The 25,797-nt window shown below is 46.9% G+C and overlaps 2 protein-coding genes across 5 annotated transcripts in view; one reads left to right on the forward strand and one right to left on the reverse strand.

Annotated features, from left to right (window-relative positions):
• Window positions 1-25,797, reverse strand: part of LOC139758038 (tRNA (32-2'-O)-methyltransferase regulator THADA-like) — a 390,704-nt gene that overhangs the window by 263,270 nt on the left and 101,637 nt on the right. For all 4 annotated transcript variants that reach the window (XR_011714753.1, XM_071679049.1, XM_071679047.1 and 1 more), the window contains one exon: window positions 15,288-15,411. The gene's annotated coding sequence lies outside the window, so the exon portion shown is untranslated. The remainder of the gene's footprint in view (window positions 1-15,287; window positions 15,412-25,797) is intronic.
• The window catches only part of LOC139758040 (cell adhesion molecule 2-like), a 236,261-nt gene that overhangs the window by 170,803 nt on the left and 39,661 nt on the right, over window positions 1-25,797 (forward strand). Inside the window, exon 2 of the mRNA XM_071679054.1 lies at window positions 25,189-25,394. Coding sequence (XP_071535155.1) covers window positions 25,189-25,394 — 206 coding nt within the window. The remainder of the gene's footprint in view (window positions 1-25,188; window positions 25,395-25,797) is intronic.

Genomic DNA, 25,797 nt, shown 5'->3' on the forward strand with positions numbered 1-25,797 from the left:
GTCGTGCTGTTAAAACAGTTAATTAGAACAGTTTAGCCAGACAAAACTAGAGGATCGTTAGGAGTAACTGCAGAAATGTTTATGAATTGTGACACGTGCTGTCTATGGATGTGGGCTTCCATTACTTGGTCTGGTGACGGTACTGTGCAGATGGCAGCGTTACATACAAGGTCACACGATCGCCTATACTCAAGGCATCTAGGCAGGCAGTCTGTCAGCCAGCACTCGAGAGCAGAAGACGAAGCAATGTACATAAAAGCGAGACAAAGAAGAACCAATGGAGGGGGAAATGGATAGAATTTTTTTGTCTATCAAGTCTGAGAGGAAGAGATCGTACGCCTGAATATTTTTAACACAACTCACACGTCGAGCAACGACGAATCACTCCCGAGTACAACTATATGGTGACTGCTGAGGAGGGACAAGTCATCGACACGTACTAAATTATATATTTTGTAATGAAAGTAACCGACTTCTCTCCTGCAGGGAATCTAGAATACATTAACCATCTATCGAAATAATACTGAGAAAAAAAAAAAGTTTCTCGCGTTATGTGACGGAGCCATACGTCCATCGGGAGGAGACAGAAAACGCTCGTGAGGATTTACAGGAAGAGAAATGGGATACCTCTGCCCTGCGAAGAAATCCTATCGAAATTCGAATTTACAGAAGCGGTTGGAATGGGACGATATACGGGGTATCGAGTGAGGGAATATGGGAGGGGGGGGGGGGGGGTTAAGCAGCAGACGTGGAAGTGGGAGAGCGCAGAGTTGATTCGTCTGCTCGTCAGTGAATTTAAGGTGTCAATAGGAAAAATATGTTCTTTTTAAAAAGTAGTGTGTGTGTGTGTGTGTGTGTGTGTGTGTGTGTGTGTGTGTGTGTGTGTGTGTGTGTGTGTGCGTGCGAGGCATTCCTCTTAACGCCGCTCTTACGCAGTTAAAAGTTCGCAGATAGAACCCTACGTTTTCCTTCCTCTATCAACAAGCGGGGGAAAATAAGGGAAAACACAGGTCCAGTCGACCGGAAAGGTCACAGGAACACGGCACAAAGACCAGGCGAGGGGTGGAATAAGGACAGAAACCTCATATATAAAAAATAAGGAAAAACCGAAAAACAAAAATCAAAAAATCCTTCCATGTGTAAAGGAGATGACAACTCACGGTTAGTCATCTAAACAGTCCTGACTGACTGTTAAGACTTAAAAAAAAATAGACTAAATTCTACTTAAAATCTAACTGAAAAAAAAATCTATCAAACTAAATCCTACTCAAAATCTGACTGACAGCCGTCCCCCTCCCAGCTCACCTAAGCTATGATATATCATGGCTCCTGAGGAGGTGACAGATCGCTGCCGGACCGCTGAGTCCCTGAGACTTTAATGGATTTCGATTTTACAACAGAATATGTATCCTGTACATGTGACTGCAGCACCCTAGCTCCTGAGAGCGACGACTTACAGGCCCGAATAGTCGAGTAAATCAACTGTCGTCATGTTTGATAAGGGTCTGCAAGGAGCTGATGACGTCTCTCGCATCTATTCTGAGAAACGTTGGAAGGGAATCCATCCCAAGTGTTGTCTCTCGCAGTTACAGCAAGATGACAGTGATACACATACGATCCCTCGACTTATCCTTCCAAATCAACGATCCTCTAGTACTGAACACTTGCAGTCCTCCCTGCTCCTATCGAGGGAGACAACTGCCTTCGATATATTTCTTCTCCCTTCTTTATTCTTCCTTTTTCTTCCAACAGTCGCTTTGCTTAATTCCATTTTAGGGGCTGGCTGATTTGATATCTGGTAGGCATGTGCTTTTGTTCAATACACCCAAACAACGAGCATTATCTTTTGGGCCGCCGTACCTTACAGCCTCGGTCAAATGCGACGAAAGCACTGCACTTCTAAACCATGCTACGCTTAAGGGGGGTTTAGTGGCCATCAGTTGGCCATTTTTCAGCCAATGATCATAATATCTGGTACTGGATGTCTTTCTGCACACCCCACGCTATGCAGAAGACTAGACATTGGCGACCATTTAGAGGATAAGCGTCACCGGATGTTGTCACAATTAGATTTTTGTAGTAGCGTGTCAGCCAACGCTGTTTGGAGTCCTGGCACAAAAGAGATCGCATACTATTATCATTCCCACGTACTACATGCCACAATCCTGTTACTGATCTCAAGTCACGGCACAAAGGCATTTAAGGTGTAAATATACATGATGGAAGACAATACCACATTCGCTGGAAAATGCTGGCCTTTCCATCGACATCATTTCTCTTTCCCCCCTACTTCCGTGTTTGCGCCAGAAATTGTTGAAGAGGATATCAACTGCGAACGTGCGGTGGGGAGAGAGAGGGTGTTGGCTAAGACTCCCAGGTTTGAGGGGGGGAAAGCGTTCTGGCTAAGACTCTGAGGAGCCCCACATAAGATCCTCAGAATCAAAATCTCCCGAGTCAATCACTGCAGCGGTGATGATGATACTGTATTGGCCGGAGAGCCAGGGGCTGGCGGCCAGCCAGGGACGATGGGCAAGCCTTGAAGGGGCGGGGCGGGGCGGGGCGGGAGGTGGTGGTGGTGTCCGGCTGGCTACCAGCCCGAGTTAAGAAGGGCACCCTGAGATAGCTCAGGACGCTGCAGGGGGGAAGAGCAAGGCGAAGGGCGCATGCATCTGTTACCCACGATGATCCTCGGCCCCGCGTGAACAAGAGGGTATGTAAGGATGCGAATCAAAGACCTGTTGGGGACGGTAAGGATGCAACTTACCCTCAGGACCTGAAGTAACTGCGTGTGTGTGTTTTAGTGTGTGTGGCATGCAGGACTGACTCTTGGACCAGAGGATCAACTGGACGAACTCGGAGGGACAGAAGACAAAACAAGAGCTCCTCGTCGGGGAGAGAACGAACTAGACAAAGAGCACAAGTGAGGGAGGGAGAGGGAGGTCAGGTGTGCACATACACTGACACGCCGGCTGGCTGAATGTCACTGCCGCCCGTGTTGACAAAAGGCATTTGTTCCGCGTTATTTTTCCGCAGCCTAACAATGACCAGTTCAGTAGCGAAATACATTTACACAATCGCTATTGATCTCCTTCCCTTTGGCAATTTTCCCTTCTCCCCCCCCCCCCCCCCTCTCTCTCTCTCTCTCTCTCTCTCTCTCTCTCTCTCTGTTTCCTTCGCTGGGCGATGCTTTCAAAATGACCCTCACACGGCTCTGTGGTCGAGTGTTACCTTCGTCAAGCCCCACCACAGTTCCAGCGACGTCGGGTCCCGCCAACACCAACTGGATGACGCCCCCAACACGACGAAGACTCAATATCTAATAGAATGCAGCGACTTCAGTCATCGAACTCAAGGGCAGAAGGTCATCATGCCCAGGGGCAAAGTCGTAGTGTTTTTAAGGAGTCACCGGAGCCTCCAGTGGCTACAGGATGGATACTGTTACCCAGTCACAACTACCAGCATCACCACTGCGACAGAAAATCACATCCAACAGCACTACAAGGAGAACAGCTTGATATAACAGTTATCGATAAATTGGGCGTCTCATCATTTCGATGCGACATCACTGCAACAACAACAGGTACAAAAGAAAGAGAAATATCGCGTGCATGTTCGTTGTTAATAAATATCCCAACTGAATCACCAATTAAGCGATATTTAGACACTTGAGAACGGCCAGACCTTTCACGAACTCTTTAAGTTATTGTCGCGATAATGTGACTAAAAAACAATTCATATTTTCTTTTTCCTAAATCACGCTGAACTTTAAAAGTACGAATAGAAAACGTAGGCGAGTAAAAGTTAACCTCTCAAGTACGACGGTAAGACCCTTGAGTACGACGGTACGACCCTCGAGTACGACTGTGCGACCCTTAAACATAACGATACGAACCTTGAGTACGACGGTACGACCCTTGAACACAGCGCTACGACCCTATGGGACAACGGTTCGACCCTCGAGCGTGATGAAACTACTCTCTGACCACCTCACTCCCGGGAGTCTGGTCAAAGGCCAGGTCATAATTAAATCCACGAGTCGTACCGTCGTCCTCAACGGTCACACCACCGTATTCAGGGGGTCGTACCCTCGTGTTTCAAAAGTCGTATACTCGAGCTCAAGGGAGTCGTAACCTCGTGGTACTGGGGTCAACTCATTTCGCACTTGTCTACCGAGAGAGTGAAGAGGTTACAAAGGAATACAAAGGAAGTCAGACAGCAACAGACCATTGGATCCTTCTTTGTTTTCAAAGTGCAAGATATCAGATACACACTTTAACATCATTACAGGATACAAAACTAATGTTATTTGACTCGTTAATTTCACTGTACTACGCCATGAGTCGCCGTGAGAAACAACACCTTAGTGCACCGTGCTTAACCTCACATCACAGACCATTAAAAGGCCACTACGCCTCATCACAAAATAAAAATATAGATCATACATTACGCACTATTAAACCCAACCAAACCACACTGAACACACATCACACACTACTATACCAAACTCCGTCAATCTATACGCATACTAGCCGACCCCTTTTATACACAATACACACCAGTAGAAGCCCTTATACCACAGTACACGCCATCAGAGCCCCCCTCTACACCACACCCGGACACCGCTTAACCCACAGAACCCAACACACAGTCCCCAGCCGCAGCACCACACAGCTGCTCAGAGTACCGCACCACAATACATCTCTGAAACAAACACCACAATAACTCACCATGAAATAATCTTGTCGCAATAAACCCCCGGAAACCCCAAAAGTTATGTCACTGTGGCCAGAAATTTAAGGACAGGCCATCATTCAACGTGTTTTACTGGATCAATAATTCTTACGGTCCTATGTATTCATTGATCCCATGGAAGAGAAATTAAACCTCATTTCCTTGCTCCATCTTGTATCATTTTATGTTCTCCTATATCGGGAGAGTTACAGGTAGGGGGAAAGGGGGGGGGGGGGGATTTTAAGACGATAACTGAAGCCTGGGAGCTGTAATAAATGAGTGAACATGGATCCCTGGCTGCTTGGCGAAGTTATATTCTTCCAGCTAGACATGTGGCAAAATCAATTTGATAAAATTATGACCACTATGGATAAAATCTATCGTCTACATTACCACCTCACTGCCTATGTCCATCTCCTATATCATGGTACCTCTGTCATCTATAATCGTATTCTTATATCTGATTTGCCATGTTATCTCCCTTCACAGCGTCACTGGGGTATTTACTGCTCTCGCAAATATCATACCAAACATAGGCTTATAATACTGGCAGTTATGTGGAAGAGACAGCAGGAGAGAAAACATAGTATCATAATATTGGCAGTTATGTGGAAGAGACAGCAGGAGAGAAAACATAGTATCATAATACTGGCAGTTATGTGGAAGAGACAGCAGGAGAGAAAGTGTAACCCATACATGTCGGGGCAACGGAGTTTCTGGTGGGTGTGTATATCAGGTGGATTGGAAAGGCAGTCAGTGAGTGATATTCACATCATTCGATGTGAACATATTTTGTCAATGCTATGTTTATTGGGAAAGGGGGAGAGTGGGAATCTATTAGTACAAATTGTTGAAGTATCACTTTCCAAAAGAAGAAACAGAGGGAGGAGCCAAATGAGATATACATAAATCATATAAATCACGTACATTCTATACGTAATTCATATACACATCATATTTGGCACCTCATCTTGGAAAGTAATACAGAAGTGGAGTTCCTGCCCCCTCTTAGTCGCCACTTGACACACTAATGCACCCTAAAAATTTCCGTCATGAAACAACAACCAGTCCCCAAAATGTGAAACAAATATAACATCTGATATCTTGTACCTTAGCCAAACCAGTTCATATATATATATATATATATATATATATATATATATATATATATATATATATATATATATATATATATATATATTATGACCATCCGTACAACAAAAGATTTAAATCCAGTATATGACTTCATTCACAATATTATTCTGATCCTTTTTCAAAACAAATATACTAAAAAAAAATATATATATATACATATTTGTTTAGTAGATTTGTGGTTTTGTAGAGAATGAAAAATTTAATTGCGGATCCTAGTTCCAAAAAAAGAGAAAAAACAACATTTGTTTACTAAATTTGATGTTCCGTAGAGGAAAGGGAAAAAATGATAAAGAGAAATTATTTCCGAGTCTTATTCTGGCGATGGACGCTCACGAGAAATAATATTTTTGTTCATGGCTACTCATATATGTAATCAGTGCCCCGGGGGACGTCTGCATATATCGAAAACTACATTGCCCGGAACACATTAGCATCGTGGGCAAAGGGCGGGGCGGGGAGGGAGGGTAGGTCGGCTCAGAAATACGGTGCTTTCCGCATATCCGTATTACGAAGGAGTAGCTCATAATTTGCATGATGTATGCGAGAAAAATCCGTTTTTCTTTTTTTTTTCTTCCTTTCGCTGTTTGTTACAGAGACAGTTTTACATCCGTGTTACACCGTGTGTGTGTGTGTGTGCGTATTGAGCTGGGTTGGTTCAGACAGCGGATTCATTGGATTACTTTGCCCATCATGTGAATTTACATGTACATATAACAACTGCGGTCATGCAGCGCGCTGGCGTGAACCTCACACTCAAGCCTGGCACCTGCGCGCGCACGATCGCACACACACACACACACACACACACACGTGCAGACTCTCTCTCTCTCTCTCTCTCTCTCTCTCTCTCTCTCTCTCTCTCTCTTAGCCACTAACCCACATCACGCCTTTAAACTACTAATTACTCCTCATCATATCTCTTAAAAGACCACGCCCCCACGTCGCATAAACCACGCCTCCAGGCATCATAAGACACCAAAACCACGCCCATCTGGCTAAAAAGGGCTTCAGGACAATAGTCCCAGCCCTCCTAAAACATCATAAACCACGAGTCATGCCCTTGAAAGAACCAGGATATTAAACCATCCTTACCCATCTAACTATGTCCTAGCCGTAGATAATCTAAACCACGTCTACAAACCATCTAATCCTCTAAACCACGTCTATAAACCATCTAGTCCTCTAAACCACGTCCGCCATCCCTCGAAACCACGTCTATAAGCCATCCAGTCCTCTAAACCACGTCCGTAAACCATTTAGCCCTCAAAAATGCCACGCTCAAAAAACATCTAACACCGTGCCTGCAGACTATGTGAGCGACCCGAAGCAACGCTCGAACCCCACCTAAACCACGCCAGCCAACCACTTAAACCAGACATACGCAGTTCCTAGGAGCGAGGACATCACCATACCCGCGACACAAAGAGGGACAACACTCCGTCAAACCAACCGCCACTTCCATCGCGTCACCGAGGAAACGACACGAACCATCATGCCTCGAGCTACGATGGCATCTTCCTTCATCCCTCCCTCCCTCTCTCCCGGGGGAAATGAGGAGGGAAGGAAGGATAGAGGGAGGGGTCGGGGGAGGTCTCGTGTGTGTGTGTGTGTGTGTGTGTGTGTGTGCCCTCGAAAGGAAAGGATGAGCAAGTTGAGGGATATACGTGATGGATGAGAGCTGGATGTAAATTGAGAGAAAGCGTTAAAAAGATGTTTTCTGGGGAAAATGTCAAGGTTGGATGCAATTCGTATCTAAGCAAGTTAGTGTGTCACGGTAAATCCATTGTCGCAGATGGAAAAACAGCGAATCGATAAAAATGTTAAAAGGGAGTAAATTGTTATGCTTCTTATGATTGGGCAGTCATAAGTGTTAGGTGGAATAAATTGTTAGACGAAGCCCCGAGGTGAGGATAAGCTGTTAGATGTTGTTAGGTAAGGACAAGCCTGTATGTAGTTGTAAGCTCGGGGCAGTTGAGACGGAATTTTCAGGTTGTTAGGTCTTCTTAAACTGTTAAATGTAGACAGTACATCAAGATGAACGGGCTTCCAAAGGCCACTTTAGCTGTTAACTCTAGGCGAACTGATAGACGAAGGTGTCGAATCACGGCAAATTGTTTAATGAAGCTGTTACGTCAGGCTAAGTGGCTAGACAGATACGAGATTGTCAAGCAAGTGTTAGGAAAGGAGGAGGGGAGCGGGAGAATGTGACAGCTGATATATCGAGACGGTACGCCAATGCCGACTGTCGGAGGCAACATAAACTTCTCTTACAAGGAACAGTTCGAGACGAGGGTCTGGTGAAGGGCCAGGACCGCCATTATGTACACCTAAGGGTTGCGTCGTTGAGGTCAAGGGTCGTTCCGTTGTCCCTCATGGGTCGTATCGTCCCGCTCGTGGGTCGTACCCGTCGTGCTCAGGAGGTTCAGCGAGCTTACTGTGGGATCCGGGGACAAGCCTTATCGGGGGAATTGCTCTAATGTGGCGCTCCGTGCAGGGGGGAGAGACACAACCCTAGATTAGCATAGCGCAACCCGAGATTGCCTCTCGAAAGGTGACACGGAGACTGGCTGGCGGGGAATTAAACACCAACACCACCATACACTTTCACGAAGTCCCTTTTTTAAATATATAACAGGTAATACGGACACCTTCCAGTTTGTTAATGGTTGCATATCTTGAAGTAGAACACCTTTTAAAACCAATGCCTGGCGTACCCACGAAATGCCCTTCTGCAAACTCGCTCAGCTGATAAGATATTTCCCTCACTTTATCTTCAGGTTCATTCCCTTGGATATCTTCAGCTGGGACACTAGTTCTAAACGGTTCAACATCTTACATAACAATTAAGATTCTGTTCACTTTCTCGTGAGTTCATTCCAATCAACAATACAAAGCAGGTGACCGACTTTCCTCACGTATATGAAGGACCTGTACTAGAGGCACTGTGGACCCAGTATCTTGCCTCCTACAGATATCTACACTACCTAAACCTGTCTATCTGTACTATCCGTAATGGAGAAAGAACCGAATCTCATCGTCTCAGTAAATCTCCGATTTCTAGTCACAAAAAAATCCACGACTCTCTCTCTCTCTCTCTCTCTCTCTCTCTCTCTCTCTCTCTCTCTAAGTATTGGATTATGGAGAAAATTGTTCAAATCTTCAGAGGTAATCCACGTACCTGTGGTGCGCGTGTGTATGTATGTGTGTGTGGGGAAGAGACTGCCTGGCATAAATCTCCTCCTTAACGAAAGCTTCCGTGAAATGCCGAGATCTTTCGTCTTATTTTGGGGAGGGAAGGTGTCTTTTAAGGGGGAGCTGTCCAGACCTTCAGGATTAATCCCCGGGTCTGTGCTGTAGGGAAGAGGCTGCCGCCTCCCCCCCAACCATAAATCTCCTCCATAAATCCCTCCGACCCTGCGCTGCAAGGAGGGCCACGGCCAAGACGGATTGATGCTTCCTGTTGCTTACAGTGTCTGTCGAGGCGCGCTGCCGACCCTCACCCGGTCTCTGGGGGCGCAGGGAGGGAAGGGAAGGGAAAAGTGGGAGGGAGGGTGGTGAAGGGAGATACTCCAGGAACTCACACACACACACACACGAGAGAGAGAGAGAGAGAGAGAGAGAGAGAGAGAGAGAGAGAGAGAGAGAGAGAGAGAGAGAGAGAGAGAGAGAATCAGCTGAGAGCGCAAAGGGGAGAGACAGAGAAACATGGATAGCCCCATGTCCAGGCTACGCTGAAGCACAGTAGTCGCGTCATGGGGAGAGGGGCGCGCATAATCTTCATGGCACAGAGGGGATATTAAAAACAGGAGAGTTAGGGGCGACCTGATCACAACCTCTCAATTCTTTTTTTTTTCGGAATCATCGATGATGGCACGGACAGTGAACAGTTGTTCGATAGATTGTGACGACCAGAGGACACGACATAAAATTAAGCAAGAAACGTCAAAAAAGTGGAGCAGTTTCTATGAAAGAGAGTCCTGGTGTTACCCTGGGCCATTTTCTATAGGCTCCTGCAACCCAAGGCTGCGCTTCTTCCAGCAGCAGACAAATGTGGAATCCTTTGGAGTGACAAGTTCTTGAACCGAGACTCTACTCTCAGTGATACAGTCTCTTTGCACTGCCTTTCAACTTTTGCAGTGCATTAACTGGGGGGTTTTGGGCAAGAGTATTATTCCACTGAGTATACGCGACCTTGATCAATCCATGAACTCCATATTGGGGTTTAACAAGTTCTTAAACCCTCCTCTCCCTCTCTTTGGGTTTAATAGCGTGTTGGCCAGCCAGCTGGTTTACACAAGAGGAAGGCGCGAGATTATCATTAAACACCGAAACGGAATTAATCATTAAACCGGAGCCCAGTAAATACGAAATTACATATCCTATACATGAATAAATTTACATATATGTAATTTAATATACGATGGACGCAGACTCTGCTTTCTCGTTCGTCTGAAATATAGATATCAAAATAATCACCATCCCATCAACCAAACCCATCCACAACCCTGGAAACACAGGGTGGTGTATTGTGGAACAGAACACCCCACCATCCCCATTAAAGATGGGTGTGTACTTTTCCATGAGTAAAGCTACGATTCCCTGCAGGTTCTTGAGGTGAAACCAGTTCCACTACAGGTTCTAGTGGTGAAACAGTTTAACATGCAAGTTCTAGTTAAACCAGTTTTAACATACAGTTTCCACAGGTGTAACCAGTTTTAACAAACAAGATTTTAGAAGTGAAACTAGAAAATAAAACACTGGGAACAGTATGGTATCCATATTCTAGCAGTAAAACCAAAACAACGTGTGATCATCCAAAGGTGAAGCCAGTTTAACGTACAGTTTCTACAGGAAGACCCCCAAGTAACAAAGAAACCAAAGAAGTGAAAACAGAATCAATCAACACTCAATAAAATTCTTGATCGTTTCTCTAATCCTTGATGTTAGAGACAGCCAATAAAAACAAACACGTAATCTGAAAAACTCACACAAAAAAAATAATACTCATTTCGCTCGTTTCATTGAGGGAAATACTGACTGACGACTCTGGGTAAGTTAGTCCCCTTAAAACCTGCTTTCAGTTCACGTATACGTATGTGCTCGCACCACACACACAAACACACACACACACACACACACACAATCTGACAGAGGATGATGGCTGAACGCTCGGTTTCCTGCGTCGTAAGAGGAGTCAACACGCCCCCAACAGGTCTCCTTCCTTCTTCCCCCTTCCCTTCCAAAGCCTTCGTGTTGCATCCCCCGTTTCCCCAACCCCTCCTACCCTACCCCACCCCCCGGCTTTCGCGACAGAGCATTTCCACTTTTACCGCCGTCGCCGTAACTCTTTAGTCGAGGTGAGCGGTAATGGCGCTGGTTTGTTTACGACGGAAAAATGAAAAGCAATATTGTAAAAGCAACACCTTCAGCAGGATGTTGCCGTACGGTGAGGCGTTATATTTTCCCCCCCCCCATCGGCGATATGGAATTTCCCGCGTGTGAATCGTTTTTACGAGTCGTCCATCCCAGGATATTGGAACATCTGTTGAGGACGCACTTATTAGGTCTCCTCCCGACTTGTAAGGACGCGGGAGGATGGTACTATCGCTGCTCTTGAGTATCCTAATTTGTATTCATGATTAATACCGGCGCTTATAAGCAAGAGCCATTGTAACGGGTAAGACACTCGTGCTAAAATGAGTAAGATAATACTGTCATAACCGTTATACACACACACACACACACACACACACACATAACGTGATGAAGGGGGTTAACATTACTGACCATGAGCCAGCAAGGGCCAGCCTGGGATGGAAGCCGCATGGGGTTCGAATCCAGGACGCGGCAGTCGGTCCACACCCCACCACCCCAGTCAGTGGTAAGAATGGAGTACGAAAGTCTCGCCAGGGACCCCCCTCTCGCTCAAGAGAGGCCCTATCATTTCCCTGCTCCTGCGTGGGGTGCGGCGCTGAAGGTGCGGGAGCCCTATACACTGATCTTGGGATTATATAACAGTACATCTATAGGGACCCTGGATGAACCCATCCGAGCCTGCGGTCGCTGTGTGTGTGTGTGTGTGTGTGTGTGTGTGTGTGTGTGTGTGTTTGTGTGATGCTGCATTCAATGTTTATCAACAACGGACGTAACCGATTCAGGATCCGCACATCAAACACACTCCCGTATTTCTGTATCTAAAATGGTCCACAGTGGCAACATCATTTACTCTGAACTAGAGCAAATCTCTCTCTCTCTCTCTCTCTCTCTCTCTCTCTCTCTCTCTCTCTCTCTCTCTCTCTCTCTCTCTCAAGCACTCCATGGCATGGTGGAGAATAAGAACCAAGACACAGCCCACCCTCTCCTCCCCCCACCCCAGATCACAAGTTTTTGAAGAGCGCAGCGTGTTGTCTGTGAGGCCCCCCAGCTCGGCGGCCTTATCTCGAGGTCCAGGTCCCAGCGAACGCATCCGCTGGCTACCTACATTATCATAACCACATGCGTGACTTCTTCATTACGAACTTCCTCCCTAAATTCCCTTTTTCCCCAGATGTCGGCTTTCCCTGATTCTCTTTTTTTTTCTTTTTTTTGGGTGGGGTGGGAAGGGGGAGGGGGTATTATACTTAATTCTCTTTTTTAGGGAGTAACTAATTACGTTAATTCTCTTTTTCGGCAGTATGATTTTTTTCCCTCACTAAATTCGTAATTCCATTTTCGGAGATACTCGACCTAGATTTTTTTTTTTTTTTCTGTTTTCCATATCCCAGTGAGCTGGCTGGCTGACTGGCTAAGCTGAGAGCTTCCCTCCTAAATACCTGACACTCTACCTGTTATAATCCTATCACGGTGCTGACTTGCTGAAAGACCAGCTCTCCAGTATTTCCCTCCCGGTGTTTCTTTTTTTTCCCCCCCTGTAGAATTGGATGTTCGAGCAAGTTGGGTTGCATTTGTCGCCCTCATCCTTTCATGGCTGTTCTCCCTAAAATCCATTATATATATATATATATATATATATATATATATATATATATATATATATATATATATATATATATATATATATATACACAGATATAGATAGATAGATAACCATGTAGTCTTCAGGGGTAGAGACAAATGCTAAGGTCCCCCTTTCTCCATCAAGTCCCCCTCCCTCCTTCCCTCCATCAAGTCCCCTTCCCTCCTTCCCTCCACCAAGTATCCCTCCCTTCTTCCTTCCATCAAGTCCCCCTCCCTCCTTCCCTTCACCAAGTCTCCCTCCCTCCTTCCCTCCATCAAGTCTCCCTCCCTCCTTTCTTCCATCAAGACCCTCTCCTTCCTTCCCCCAACAAGTGCCCCTCCCTCCTTCCCTTCGTCAGGTCCCCCTTCCTCCTTCCCGCCCATCTGTTGTTTAATTTTAATCTTCCCTCTGTGTGCCTCCTGTGTCCTTGACTTGAACAGCTAGGACATGAAAGTCCTGGGACAAGGAAATCCTGGGACAATGAGAATACTGGGACACACATGTCCTGGGACAAAGAATACAGGGACACACATGTCCTGGGGTACGAGAATGCTAAGACACACAAGTTCTGCGACACAGAAGATGATGAGACACAGAAAAAGTGACTTGCGACCAGGACAAGGCAAACATTTCCAGTCTCTCTTCACCACTCGCGCACATTCGAGGTTGCTACTGTTCGATATGCCACTGACTATGTAGAGATGTACGTGTGCATACACATAAGGATATATATGTACACAGACTATATATATATATATATATATATATATATATATATATATATATATATATATATAGAGAGAGAGAGAGAGAGAGAGAGAGAGAGAGAGAGAGAGAGAGAGAGAGAGAGGGAAGAGTGTCTATATCAACCAGAGGCGCTGGCCATGACCCGAGGCAGGGTCGTGTGGCGTCCCCTGGAGGCCCGGAGGAGCCACAGCTGAAGGCCAATATTGCAACTAGTTGGCTCTGTGTCAGCAAGATGGATGGCGTCCGACATGACGATGAGAGGCAATGGAAGAGAGGGGAGGGAGAGAGAGAGAGAGAGAGAGAGAGAGAGAGAGAGAGAGAGAGAGAGAGAGAGAGAGAGAGAGACTACAACATGTGTTTTAGGGTCACATGTAGATGCATGGGTGGTGGAGGAAGGGGCTGTTAACGTATCGCAAGGAAGGACAAGCTGGCCGGAGACGTCACATACTTCTACTTGATCCCTAAAGAGTCATCCCAAAAACATTCATTTACCGATACGTCACCTCAAAATACACAAATCCATCAAATAAATAACATCCACAGCCAATGGGCGACGAAAAAAAGATCCCGACGAACGATTAACTGGTCACATATGACTGGAGATAACAGTATAGTACAGTAGAGTACAGTACAATACAGCGTAGTACAGTACAGTAGAATTAAGTGCAGTAGAGTACAGTACTGTACAGTACCACCTTTATACATAACGGCGAGTGGGAGTTCACTGGCAACCAGACGAACACCAGTGGAAGAAATCAAGTGGCTGCGTGGCACGCTTACAGCTTTGGTCAGCTGGTGCGCAGGGTAAATAGTAGAAAATCTGGTGCAAGTCTGGAAGTGAGAGGTGCACAGACGAACAACCCCATACCCATCCCATCTCTCTCTCTCTCTCTCTCTCTCTCTCTCTCTCTCTCTCTCTCTCTCTCTCTCTCTCTCTCTCGACTGGAAATCAACTGCACTATCCTTTGAACTCCGTTATTACCTACCCATTTTTCCCCCCTTTTCGCTCACAGTGTTACGAGTCAATATTTCAAGTACGATTTATTGCCTAGGTCTCTCAACTTGATGTGAGAGAGAGAGAGAGAGAGAGAGAGAGAGAGAGAGAGAGAGAGAGAGAGAGAGAGAGAGAGAGAGAGAGAGAGAGATTTCTTATATAAAGGAAAAAAAATTAATATAAGAAGCACCATATATATATATATATATATATATATATATATATATATATATATACATCATCAAGTTGAACAACCCTTTGGAACATCCCTCACTTAATACTTAACTCCTAACCCTTAAAACTTTTGAACCTAACCTACAATAACCAGAAATCTATTCATTTTCTCCACAATATATCAGCACCATACCTTAAACATTTATTCACTTGGGCTTCGCGAAATCTGCGAATACAACGGCGGGGAGGTGGAGGAGGGGAATTGTGGGGGGTTGCGACCCGGCTTAGGTAAGCCACGCACCACTTGCTACCTTCAGCCTTTAACAATGTTGCTCTAATACCTACAAGGCTAACAAGCCCCTCCCTGCACATCCCCTACTCCCCTCCTCCTCCTCCTCCCGCCTGGCCGTTACAATGGCCACTAGAACGAGGATGGGGGGGGCGAAAAAAAAAATGATCGACTCGAGCATCAAAACGACAAAAACTAACCTTGGCATTGTCGCGTGTCGTCGCCTCCATCACCCGTAATGCCGGATTATGGCCGTCCCCCCACTGTTTGTCCAAGGCTGTTTACCCTCATCATTGCACGGCTGGGCCCCACCTGTTCATCCGCCTGAGGAAACAAGAGGGGGACAAAAACCACTTAATTTAGGAGTTTAAGCAGGGCGGTCTGGCAGGAGAGGAGGGGAAATAACGCACACTTTTATCGGTTTAACTGAACCAGGCGAGAGGGGAGGTAAACACACACACACACACACACACACACACACACACACACACAATAACATTATGGTAAATCACACACACACACACACACACACACACACACACACACACACACACAATAACATTATGGTAAATCACACACACACACACACACACACACACACACTAACATCATGGTAAATCTGCTCGAAACTAAACAAGGCGATTCCACCAGACACGGTGTTGGGAACTGTGCCTCATTAATGGGAGGATTATCATATCTTGCATTTAATAAGTGTAAGGATTAATTCTACGTAAGTCAGCTTTGGACGACAGAATCTTTTTTTTTCCACACGAGTTTCAAAGCCTTACTTACCCGAATGTACGCATGGAAAGCATCTCTGTGATACTGTGGGTGAAAAGCATCTAGGTGGGAACAGGTGGGGGAAAGCAAAGAGAATACAGATGGTACGGTAAATGGACACAGGAGGGTGACAGGTGGGCCCCTGTGGGCCCAACCCAGGGAGCCAGAGGAAAAGTGACCCAGTATCGTGGGTTGAAGTCAGGTGGGTCAGGTCGCGAGATTAAGAGTGGGTGAGTTGACGAGTCAAACCCCTTCAGGCTCAGGTCTGCCTTGAAAGAGAGTCGAACTAGAGCCTCTCCCTATGTGAGAGCAGTACTCCATACAAGGACGGATCAGTCATTGGTATACACGGAGCAACTGTTCACAAGAGAAGAGTCTAGGTCACGAAAGGACTCCCACTTTCTTAAGAGACTCACTCAGCTATTTGTGTAATACGAGGTCCATAAGTACGTTCTTTGTGTCAAGTGGAGGAATTACAGAACCATTCAAAAGAAACTGGAAAGTTGCTTTGTGGTTTCAGGGGGAGAGGGGCAGGAACTGTGTATGGTGACATTAAAATTAGCCACGTTCCGTCTACCCCGCAATTCAGATATCCTGTCCAGACCTGAGGATATCTAGAAAGCTGTGTTGAAACAGGATGCTTCTGAACCTGCACATGTAACTGCGCGTCTGATCCGCTCCTGTCTGAAAACCAAAATATTCTCTTTCTTCATGAAAACACTGCATGTATACACCCCATGCTAAAGAAAGGTGGCAGTTCTAACCCCTTCAACTATCGTACTGTCGCTTCTAAGTTCCGAACTCTGTCTCAGCTCCCATACCCTCAAACATTTTGAATCTCTCATAGTCTTTCTCAGCTCCTATATCCTTAAACGTCTTGAATCTCTCAGTCTTTCTTAGCTCCTATATCCTTAAACGTCTTGAATCTCTCAGTCTTTCTCAGCTCCCATATCCTCAGACATCTTGGATCTCCCAGGATATTCCCCCTGATCATCAATAAGGCTTTCGCAAGGCAAGATCCCATCTTATAACTAATGTATGGTCATCGTCTCTTGAAGGATTTTGGAGAATCCCACATTTCAGTCCAGGCCCGGCCTTTATGTGGACTTTCTGTCCATGACTGGAACCTCCAACGTAGAACAAAAAAAAAAAAAATCAACAGAAACACCAAACAAACTTTTTTTGTTTTCATCAGAGATGGCCGTGATTGGGGCATGTTTTGCCCATGCCACGCTGGTCACTATTCACAAAAAAAAAAATCACAAAAACATAAGGGACAATTGATTGTCAAACAATAAGCAATTCACAAAAGCGAGAGTGTATCATTACTGCAATATTTACAAGCTGGGATGGTGCTGGGGGGGGAACCATCCATACAATAACCCGCTCCCCACCTCGATACGTCAACAAGCTTTGGACAACAACAGACTCCCATACATGTGAAAGACACCTATGCGGAAATAACACGAAGAATAAATAATATGAAATTCTAGTCTCTATTCATACATATAGAGGTTACTTTTTCCTATAACTGCTTGGGTTTTCCGCCTTAGTAAGGCGGGGCAGTGGATAGACGACTAAGACCACGAGAAGAGGAAAAAAAAAATCTTCGCTCCTTCTCCCGCACTTATGTTTATAATGTTAATAAAGGAGGGGAGGATTCCCAGACACCCAGCCCCCGCCAAACCCTCTCTCTGTAGCCTTCTATTAAACGCCCGAGATACGTAATAATCTTTCTCCCCTCATCCCCGGGGACATGTCTTAATCACACAGTGTAATAATTACACAATAAAAATTATACAGCCCAATGATTATGCACTACTAATTGGTGATAATTCCCACTCGATAAAATAAGGCTGCCTTTGTGTTCCTAATTAGTCAAACACTGTTCCATTCATTCACAATCTTTCACGAAGGTATTAATTCATCTTGTGTACATCTGGGGGCACCCTTCGGGTCCTGGCCACATAAGCTCCTTAATTACGAAAGTCTCCGCTCAAAATCCGGATTTGGAAAATTCCGAAACATTTCTGAGGACGTGGCGGGCGTCCTAATTCTATATTTTCAGGAGCCCATAATTTATAATTTGGTCCGATCCCATTTTCCTAGAAAGATTTCAAGAGTTTCATCCCCTCGAAAAGAATATTCTCAAAAGATTTCCTGACCCTATTAAATTTACGTGCGCTAGTAGCGATCACGCGGACCCGACATCCCGTTTTCCTTGTAATTTATAACATCCCATTTTCAATCCGCGGCCTGTTTTCTTACATTACGTAACAGAGAATGACACATGCCCGTTCGCGACGCGCTCTCCTCTACATCCGACTTACCTATCGTTCCGAAAAGCCCCAGAGATTAAGACCTAATTGGTAGCATTTCGTGATTGACTTCAAAACTCAACCGTAGCGGCGTCACGCCGACTTGGGATTTCGTAGGTAGCGGGGTTGCCCGACACCGACAACCTGCTCCAGTCTCACCCACCTCTCCCTCTCTCTCTCTCTCTCTCTCTCTCTCTCTCTCTCTCTCTCTCTCTCTCTCTCTCTCACACACACACACACACACACTCACACACACACACACACACCATTAATCCTATAATCACTACCTCTCCCCAAATTGCCCTTCTTCCTACATTCTCCCTTCATATCTCTCATTTCTCCCCCCCCCCCTCCCCCCAACCATTATCATCATCCCCTTTCTCTCCCCCCCTCCCATCTAACCCTTCCCCCAAAGACTACTCCCCTCTCCCCTTTATACTCCAACAATTAACCCTTCTGCCCCACGTAAGCCTCTATCCTTCCATCCCACTACCACAGCCCCTTCACCCTGACCTGACCCTGCAAAAATAGAATCCACCCCTTCTTCTCCTCCCCACTGTGCCACACAATCTCCTTAATTCACACTCCCTCAACCCATGACCAGCTGCAAGTCCCCCCCCCCCCCCACCAGCCGAGAGCTCCCCCCCTTGTTACCCCCTCCCCCTCATCGTAGCAGACGAAGTGGGCGACATAGCCGGAACCTGAAGCACGCCATTTCCATACTCCCAAGGACGCTCTGTGCATCTGGTGCCATCCGAGAGAGAGAGAGAGAGAGAGAGAGAGAGAGAGAGAGAGAGAGAGAGAGAGGGGGGGGGGGAGACTTAAAGGAAAATAAGACCAGCGAAAAAGTGAGAGACATCGGCACTTAAAAAATCGAGAGATTAGCATGGCCTGGCACGCCTCGACAGCGGCGGGAAATACCACCACACACCCCCTCCTTGCCGCACAACACTTGGTGAAACACGTAGGTCGGAGGGTCAGAACCCTGGGTGCCTAGCACGGACGAAGAGGCCAGCCAGCCCACTACACACAAGCATATGTCAGGCTATGATTCCATCCCCCAGTACATAAGTCTGTAGCTTCAGAAACGACACCATTTGCATATTAGTTAATCTGCACTCGGACGCAAAAAAAGAAAAAAAAGGGAAAAAAAACTGTCCTCTGCAACTTAGTTCAACAAAAGTTCTACAGTATACAAAAGTTGAAAATCATTTCTCCCCCCTCCTCTCCTCCCCACCCTTAACAATCACAATCATATTCCTGGTGGGGAAATCAAGTCTCTGGTCTGAAATAAAACTTGGTTACAAAATCCCACAATTGGAGAGGGGGAGGGGGGGAAGTGCGTAAAAAATGCTTCTGTAAATAGTGCGAGGATCAAGCAGCGTCGATGAAAAATAAAAGCTTAAAGCTTGGAGAAGATCAAGTGTTGATGAAGCAATTAAAAGCTTAAAGCTTGGAGAAGATCAGTGTTGATGAAACAATTAAAAGCTTAAAGCTTGGAGAAGATCAAGTGTTGATGAAGCAATTAAAAGCTTAAAGCTTGGAGAAGATCAAGTGTTGTGGGGATCACCCCAGAGGAATTAGCACCACATGCAAATGATTATTCTGGACACATAGCCGTCTAATTAGATGGTCCAACTTCCCCCACAGGATCTGTCAAACACTGCTGCTGTACGAGATATTATCGTCAATTGCCTTACGACACGCACGTAACATAGCATCATACACTCAACCACCCATTCTTAAAAGACGAGCTTGTGTCAAGACTGTCACCTTACGTAACTGTTAAGACAGTCACGGGCAAACATCAAGCACCCTCACGCTTTAAGACAAGGTCATGAGAGGGCGCAGCGAGCAAGCCGTGGGTTATTCTACGCTGGTTAGGGGCGGCAGCGTCCGACGGGCAACACCTGGCAATGACTTCCTTCACCGTGTAATGTTCATGACATCCTCAGACGATTGGTATTCATGGCAATATTACTATCATCATTATGTGTTTATGATGACTTTATTATTAACGTCATTGCTGTAATTATAACCACTCCAACTCACTATTATTAGTAGTAGTAATAGTATCATTATCAATAGTGCAATTATCATTTTATCACGTTTAGCTTTTCATTCGTCCGTCGAGTCTGAAGCGGAAATGAGGGAGTAAATGTGGCTGAGAGAAACTACCTTCCCTTTACCCTCACTTGGCTGGAGGGGAAAGAGTGCTATATTGTAAACCCTGATCGTGCACTATAATGTGGGGTTTTCCACGATAAACTATAAGGAATTCAGACCTTCTGGATGCTTTCTCGTGGCAATAACCATTTCCCCCTCCCCTCGCCTTACACTAAACCTAGTTTGAAGGGTTAGTACTAAGAACGTTAGTAATACTTCAACATCTTTCACCGAGGAATGTTAATTCCTCTAACCCTTACAGCAACGACCCTTCGTGGTAATGGCTTAGTAACCTTTGACGCGAAGCTGAGGGCTTGGTATCAAAGCTTAAGAGTCGTACCGTCGTGCTCCAGGGTCGTACCGCCGTGCTCCTGGGTCGTACCGTCGTGCTCCAGGGTCGTACCGTCGTGCCCCTGGGTCGTACCGTCGTGCTCCAGGGTCGTAACGTCGCGCTCCAGGGTCGTACCATCGTGCCCCAGGGTCGTACTGTCGTCCCCAGGGTCGTACCGTCGTGCCCCAGGGTCGTGCCGTCATGCCCCAGGGTCGTACCGCCGTGTTAGCAGAGGATCAAGCAATACATTTTCTCTTTCTCCAGTGAAGTTTGAAAGACGGATATATCTTTCGGGTGAACGGACGTGGTAGCGGCCGCTCTGGCAACGTAGCCGTGCTGGAGGTTTTATGGTATGTGTATATGAGGTAGCAGATGGTGGGGGGGGGAGGGGGGGCGGCCGCCCTAGCCTTTACTGGCGTATATGAGGAGGACCCACACATCTATTCCCTGCTGGCCTGGCCACCGTATTACCCCTGCTACTACTGCTGTCACTGCTAGTCCCGCACCTGCTTCTGCAATACCGTTCCTGCTACTACTGCTGATATCACAACGGCCACTGCTAATACAGTGGCTGGCGGATCAACAGTCGCCCTTACTCTACAAGTCTGCCCGCTGCTGCTGCCGCCAACACCAGCTGCTGTTCCTTCACCGCCACCACCACAATTACCACACCTCGAGTCACTACAGCTCGAGTTCTGCCACCACCACCACAACTACCACACCTGGAGTCGCTACACTTCGAGTCCTGCCATAATTTGAGGCACTACAACCACCACTACCACTGCCATTTCTACCACCACTATCACCATGCCCCGGTGACAGAGCGTTGGGCAGGCAGAGGAGTTGGACAAACTCCCTCACTTCCGGAGCCTTGCAAAATTTCGTGGCATATTTTCCGTGTTCATATTTCACAAAGGTCGCGACAGCCATCACAACCAGGAGAATTCTCGCTCTTGTTCACAATGGTGAGGTGGTTTATGTTGGGAGGGGCCCCGAGGCTGAGGGGAGGACAGGGCAGGGAAGGGCTGGTGGGGGAGGGCTAGGAAGGATGGGGAGAGCTGATGGAAGAAGGGCCGGGGAGGAGGACAGGCCAGGGCTGAAGGGACAGTGCTGGGATGGAAGGGAGGATGGGGAAGGTTGTTGAAAAGAGGGGCCGGAAAAGAAGGGAGCACAGGGTAGGGCTATTGCCTGGGCTGATGGTAGGGAAGAGGGAAGGTCAGGGCTGATGGAGGGAGGGCTGGGGAGGAGGGCAGATGGCAGGGGTAATGGAGGGAAGATTAAGCAGGAAAAGATGATGTGAAGAGCATGCGTGGGGGTCTCCCAAGGGACGAAGTAAAAACAAACAAGAGACAAGCAAGAGACTCGTCGGTATCCATAAGACTCACACTTTCACCCACACACCTTAAACCAAAATGCAAGAAAGCCGTCACCTTCCTGGGGTTGAGCAGAACACTGCATAACACACTGTTCTATCTCTTGTAAAATTCTATTACCCAGGGAGCATAAACCAGTAAGATGCCCCTCCTAACGCCGGGCTGAGTACTGAGTTCAAGTGCTTGGGTCTGCCTTCACACCCCAGCCGGCTCTTACGTTCACATTCCCATTCCTACCTTACCGTCTTCATACTAAATACTAATAATAACGATAGTGCTACAATTCGTGTTACCAAGATTGTGTTAATCATTCCTACTAACACTGTGACCACCACCACTACTACTACTATTTCTGCCAGTGTTATTACTACTGCTATTACTGCAACTACTCCGAGAACTGGAGCCGCTTCTATCTCTAAATGCCAATACTCATGCGACTGATGCTACAACCACCTCTATCACCACTATATAACTACTCTAAAAACTACAACTACCCCACCAACGACCACAATTACCACCATCGCAGCTCCCATCACGATCACGCACACCTGACTACTCCCAGCCCGTCCGTCAGGCTTATCCCTTCTGACGTACACATACAGTTATATATATATATATATATATATATATATATATATATATATATATATATATATATATATATATATATATATAATCGCCATTTCCCGCGTTAGCGAGGTAGCGTTAAAAACAGAGGACTGAGCATTTGAGGGAAATCCTCACTTGGCCCCCTTCTCTGTTCCTTCTTTTGGAAAATTAAAAAACGAGAGGGGAGGATTTCCATCCCCCTGCTCCCTCCCCTTTTAGTCGCCTTTACGACACGCAGGAAATACGTGTGTGTGTGTGTGTGTGTGTGTGTGTGTGTGTGTGTGTGTGTTTATCAAACGCGACTATCTGCCCTGACTAGCAATGCCGTTTGCATGACAGGCTACGGGAGTATTGCACCTCCTGTATCACCCATGTCTGGACTCCAAGTGTGTATATAGACGACGCAAGATTTTATCTGGTTTGGTGTAATTACCCGGCACAAAATCGCCCGCCCCTGTAGTACACTCTGGCGGGCTGCCAGAACGAAGCGCTGCCACCACGTACGAGTTATACACGAATTTTCTTAACATCAATCTGAAAACGATGGTTAATTATACATGGAAATGCAAAGCGAAAGACGACGTAAATCACGAGGATGACACATAAAAAGAGAGGCCGCCTCCGGCTAAAATCGTTCACAGTCCTGCTATGGTAATACAGTCTCTCTCATTACAAAATGTGAGGAAACGAGCGCGTTACACATCACCTGTACCCGGATAAAACCCGAGGGAGAATCAACCACACAAGACCGCCCCCTAGATCTACGCAGACAGACTCCCCACCCACCTCACAACCGACCGTCGGGAAGACCTACTTCTCCCACGCCTGGGTCAGTAGAGATCTCTATTAACCTCCCTCGGCCAACCTAACTTCCAGGGCTACGCTGCTGTTTCTGCTGTGCCATCCTGCCTCTCTGGACCGGTAATGCTGCTGTGCTTTGCTCCCTGCAGCCACCCTGTCCCTGGAGAGAGGTTGCCTCGGGAGAACTCCTTCCTGATCACGAGAGCAGCTGCCCCAAATGTGTTCCACTTAACTATCCAGCAGTGCTGTGTATTCCGGTCAACCGTCCAGTGCCGTCACCGCAGACTCCCCTGCAACATCCAACGTCGTCAGCGTTGCCCCTCTACTCTGGAAATCAATGACACAGGAGGAACGCCAGAATCAGGACCCCCGTCCGTCAGAACTACCACTGCTACACCTTAAGGGTTGCTAGATGCCTCTGAAGAAGAGCGAACTATAAGGAAGCTTGACATGCTGCATACGTACCGTCTCTGTGCTATAAGTGTACAGTTTTAAGTACACGAACGTATTATCATTAATAAACAGACTTACACTTACAACACACAAAGTTTTCATGGCATAACAATTAGGCTCGCCCCTTAGTTGTTGTGGTTATTTCGAGGATCATGATATTTCTCGCACAGGGGTTTGTTTCAGGCTGGCCCAGACCCGTTCGCGCATAACATTTGCATCAATATGACTTATTGGTCGAGGGGACACACGTGTCAATACCCTAAGAAACACCTCTTTGTCTCCCTGAACACCTCAACACTCAAGTTACAGAATTCATTCCACGTCTAGACTGCTGATGCTGCAGTTCCTGCCACTAACACTCATAACTAAACTGGTATGACACACACTCACCACCGGCACTACAGTTATGACTGGTCAGATTGTCACTCCGCAACTTTTACCATCAGTCACTAACACTAATCCTCTTCTCGCAGTTTGTCACCCTTTCAGAGAACCTGGTCAGCAGTGACAACCCCCGGTAAATCAATGGACACATGGCCCTCCCGTGCTGCAGGTGGAATCCAGGCCCTCCATTACGTGTCCTCCCACTCCCTGCTGGCCTTCCCTGCGACTCCTTCCCTTCATGGACACTAATGAGACATTTCCCTCTCTCTCTGCTTCACTCACCCTGCTCTCTCTCTCTCTCTCTCTCTCTCTCTCTCTCTCTCTCTCTCTCTCTCTCTCTCTCTCTCTCTCACACACACACACACACACACACACACCTATTCTTGACCCCTCCGCCCTGGCCACGCAACGCATGTCTGAGCATCAAGTGTCCTTCCTATGGGAGGTTCCTCAACGCCCCTGTGTCACTGTCTTCACGTTCGCAAGACAAAGCCCAGCCCCTAAGCATGGTCGGGGCACCCAGTGTTCTTGCCTCCTGCTCTAGCGTTACTCTCCTCCTCCTCCTCTCCCACACCACCTTACTCGTTTCCTACCGACCCCTTGCGCCTCCACTTCTCCTCCCTCGACACCCACCACCTGCCACACCCGCCGCACACCCCTCCATTAAAGTCATCTTCGTCAGCTACTACTACTACCACAACATACCATCGCTGCAGCCATCCTATTCACAGCTATCTCCCCGCCAACAACCATCTCCCACCAAACAACCAACCCATTCACCACCGTTTCCAACTACCGCCACATTACATCCAAGAGCACTCCCCACCCCATGCACCACCCAAGTCAGCTAACTGACGACCACGTCTCTTACTTTCCCACCCTGCAGGCAGCAGCACCATCCGCATCACACGGGTGCGCGTGCCGCCCACGCTGGAGGTGGGTGGTCAGGGGGACCTGGACTGCACGTGGCAGGAGGATAACGACCAGATGTACTCCATCAAGTGGTACCAGGGAGCCCACGAGTTCTACCGGTACACACCCACCGCCAGGAACCCCGTCCAGATCTTCGACCCGCCCACCCTCGATGTTGACGTGAGTACCACCCACCCATCGAGCCTCAGAACGAGTCTCAGCGTACTAGCCCTAGACTAACTAGTTTCCCCTCCAGTTGCTCCACTTGGATCATCTCTCTAGGCTCTTCCCGGCCTTATTCTTGGCCTCCCAAACATCTCTGGTCATCATTCCTCGACGTCCCTATTCGTTAAGAGCTTTTCTTCTTACCGCCACACTCTTTGTCTTCCTTTGCCCATCTTCCTTTCACTATATCTCTATCTATCTCTCTGCCATCCTATCCACTCCACTATCCCACCTTATACGCTATCCCTCATTCAGAGGCCAGCATCTCAGACACTCTCCACTTTTATCTTCTATCCGCGTAATCATATTCCATTGTCGTTAACGATCCTCTGTTTCAAGGGGCCTTCTTCAACCTATC

Source organism: Panulirus ornatus, chromosome 29 (assembly GCF_036320965.1).
Source record: "Panulirus ornatus isolate Po-2019 chromosome 29, ASM3632096v1, whole genome shotgun sequence".
Lineage (NCBI taxonomy): Eukaryota > Metazoa > Arthropoda > Malacostraca > Decapoda > Palinuridae > Panulirus > Panulirus ornatus.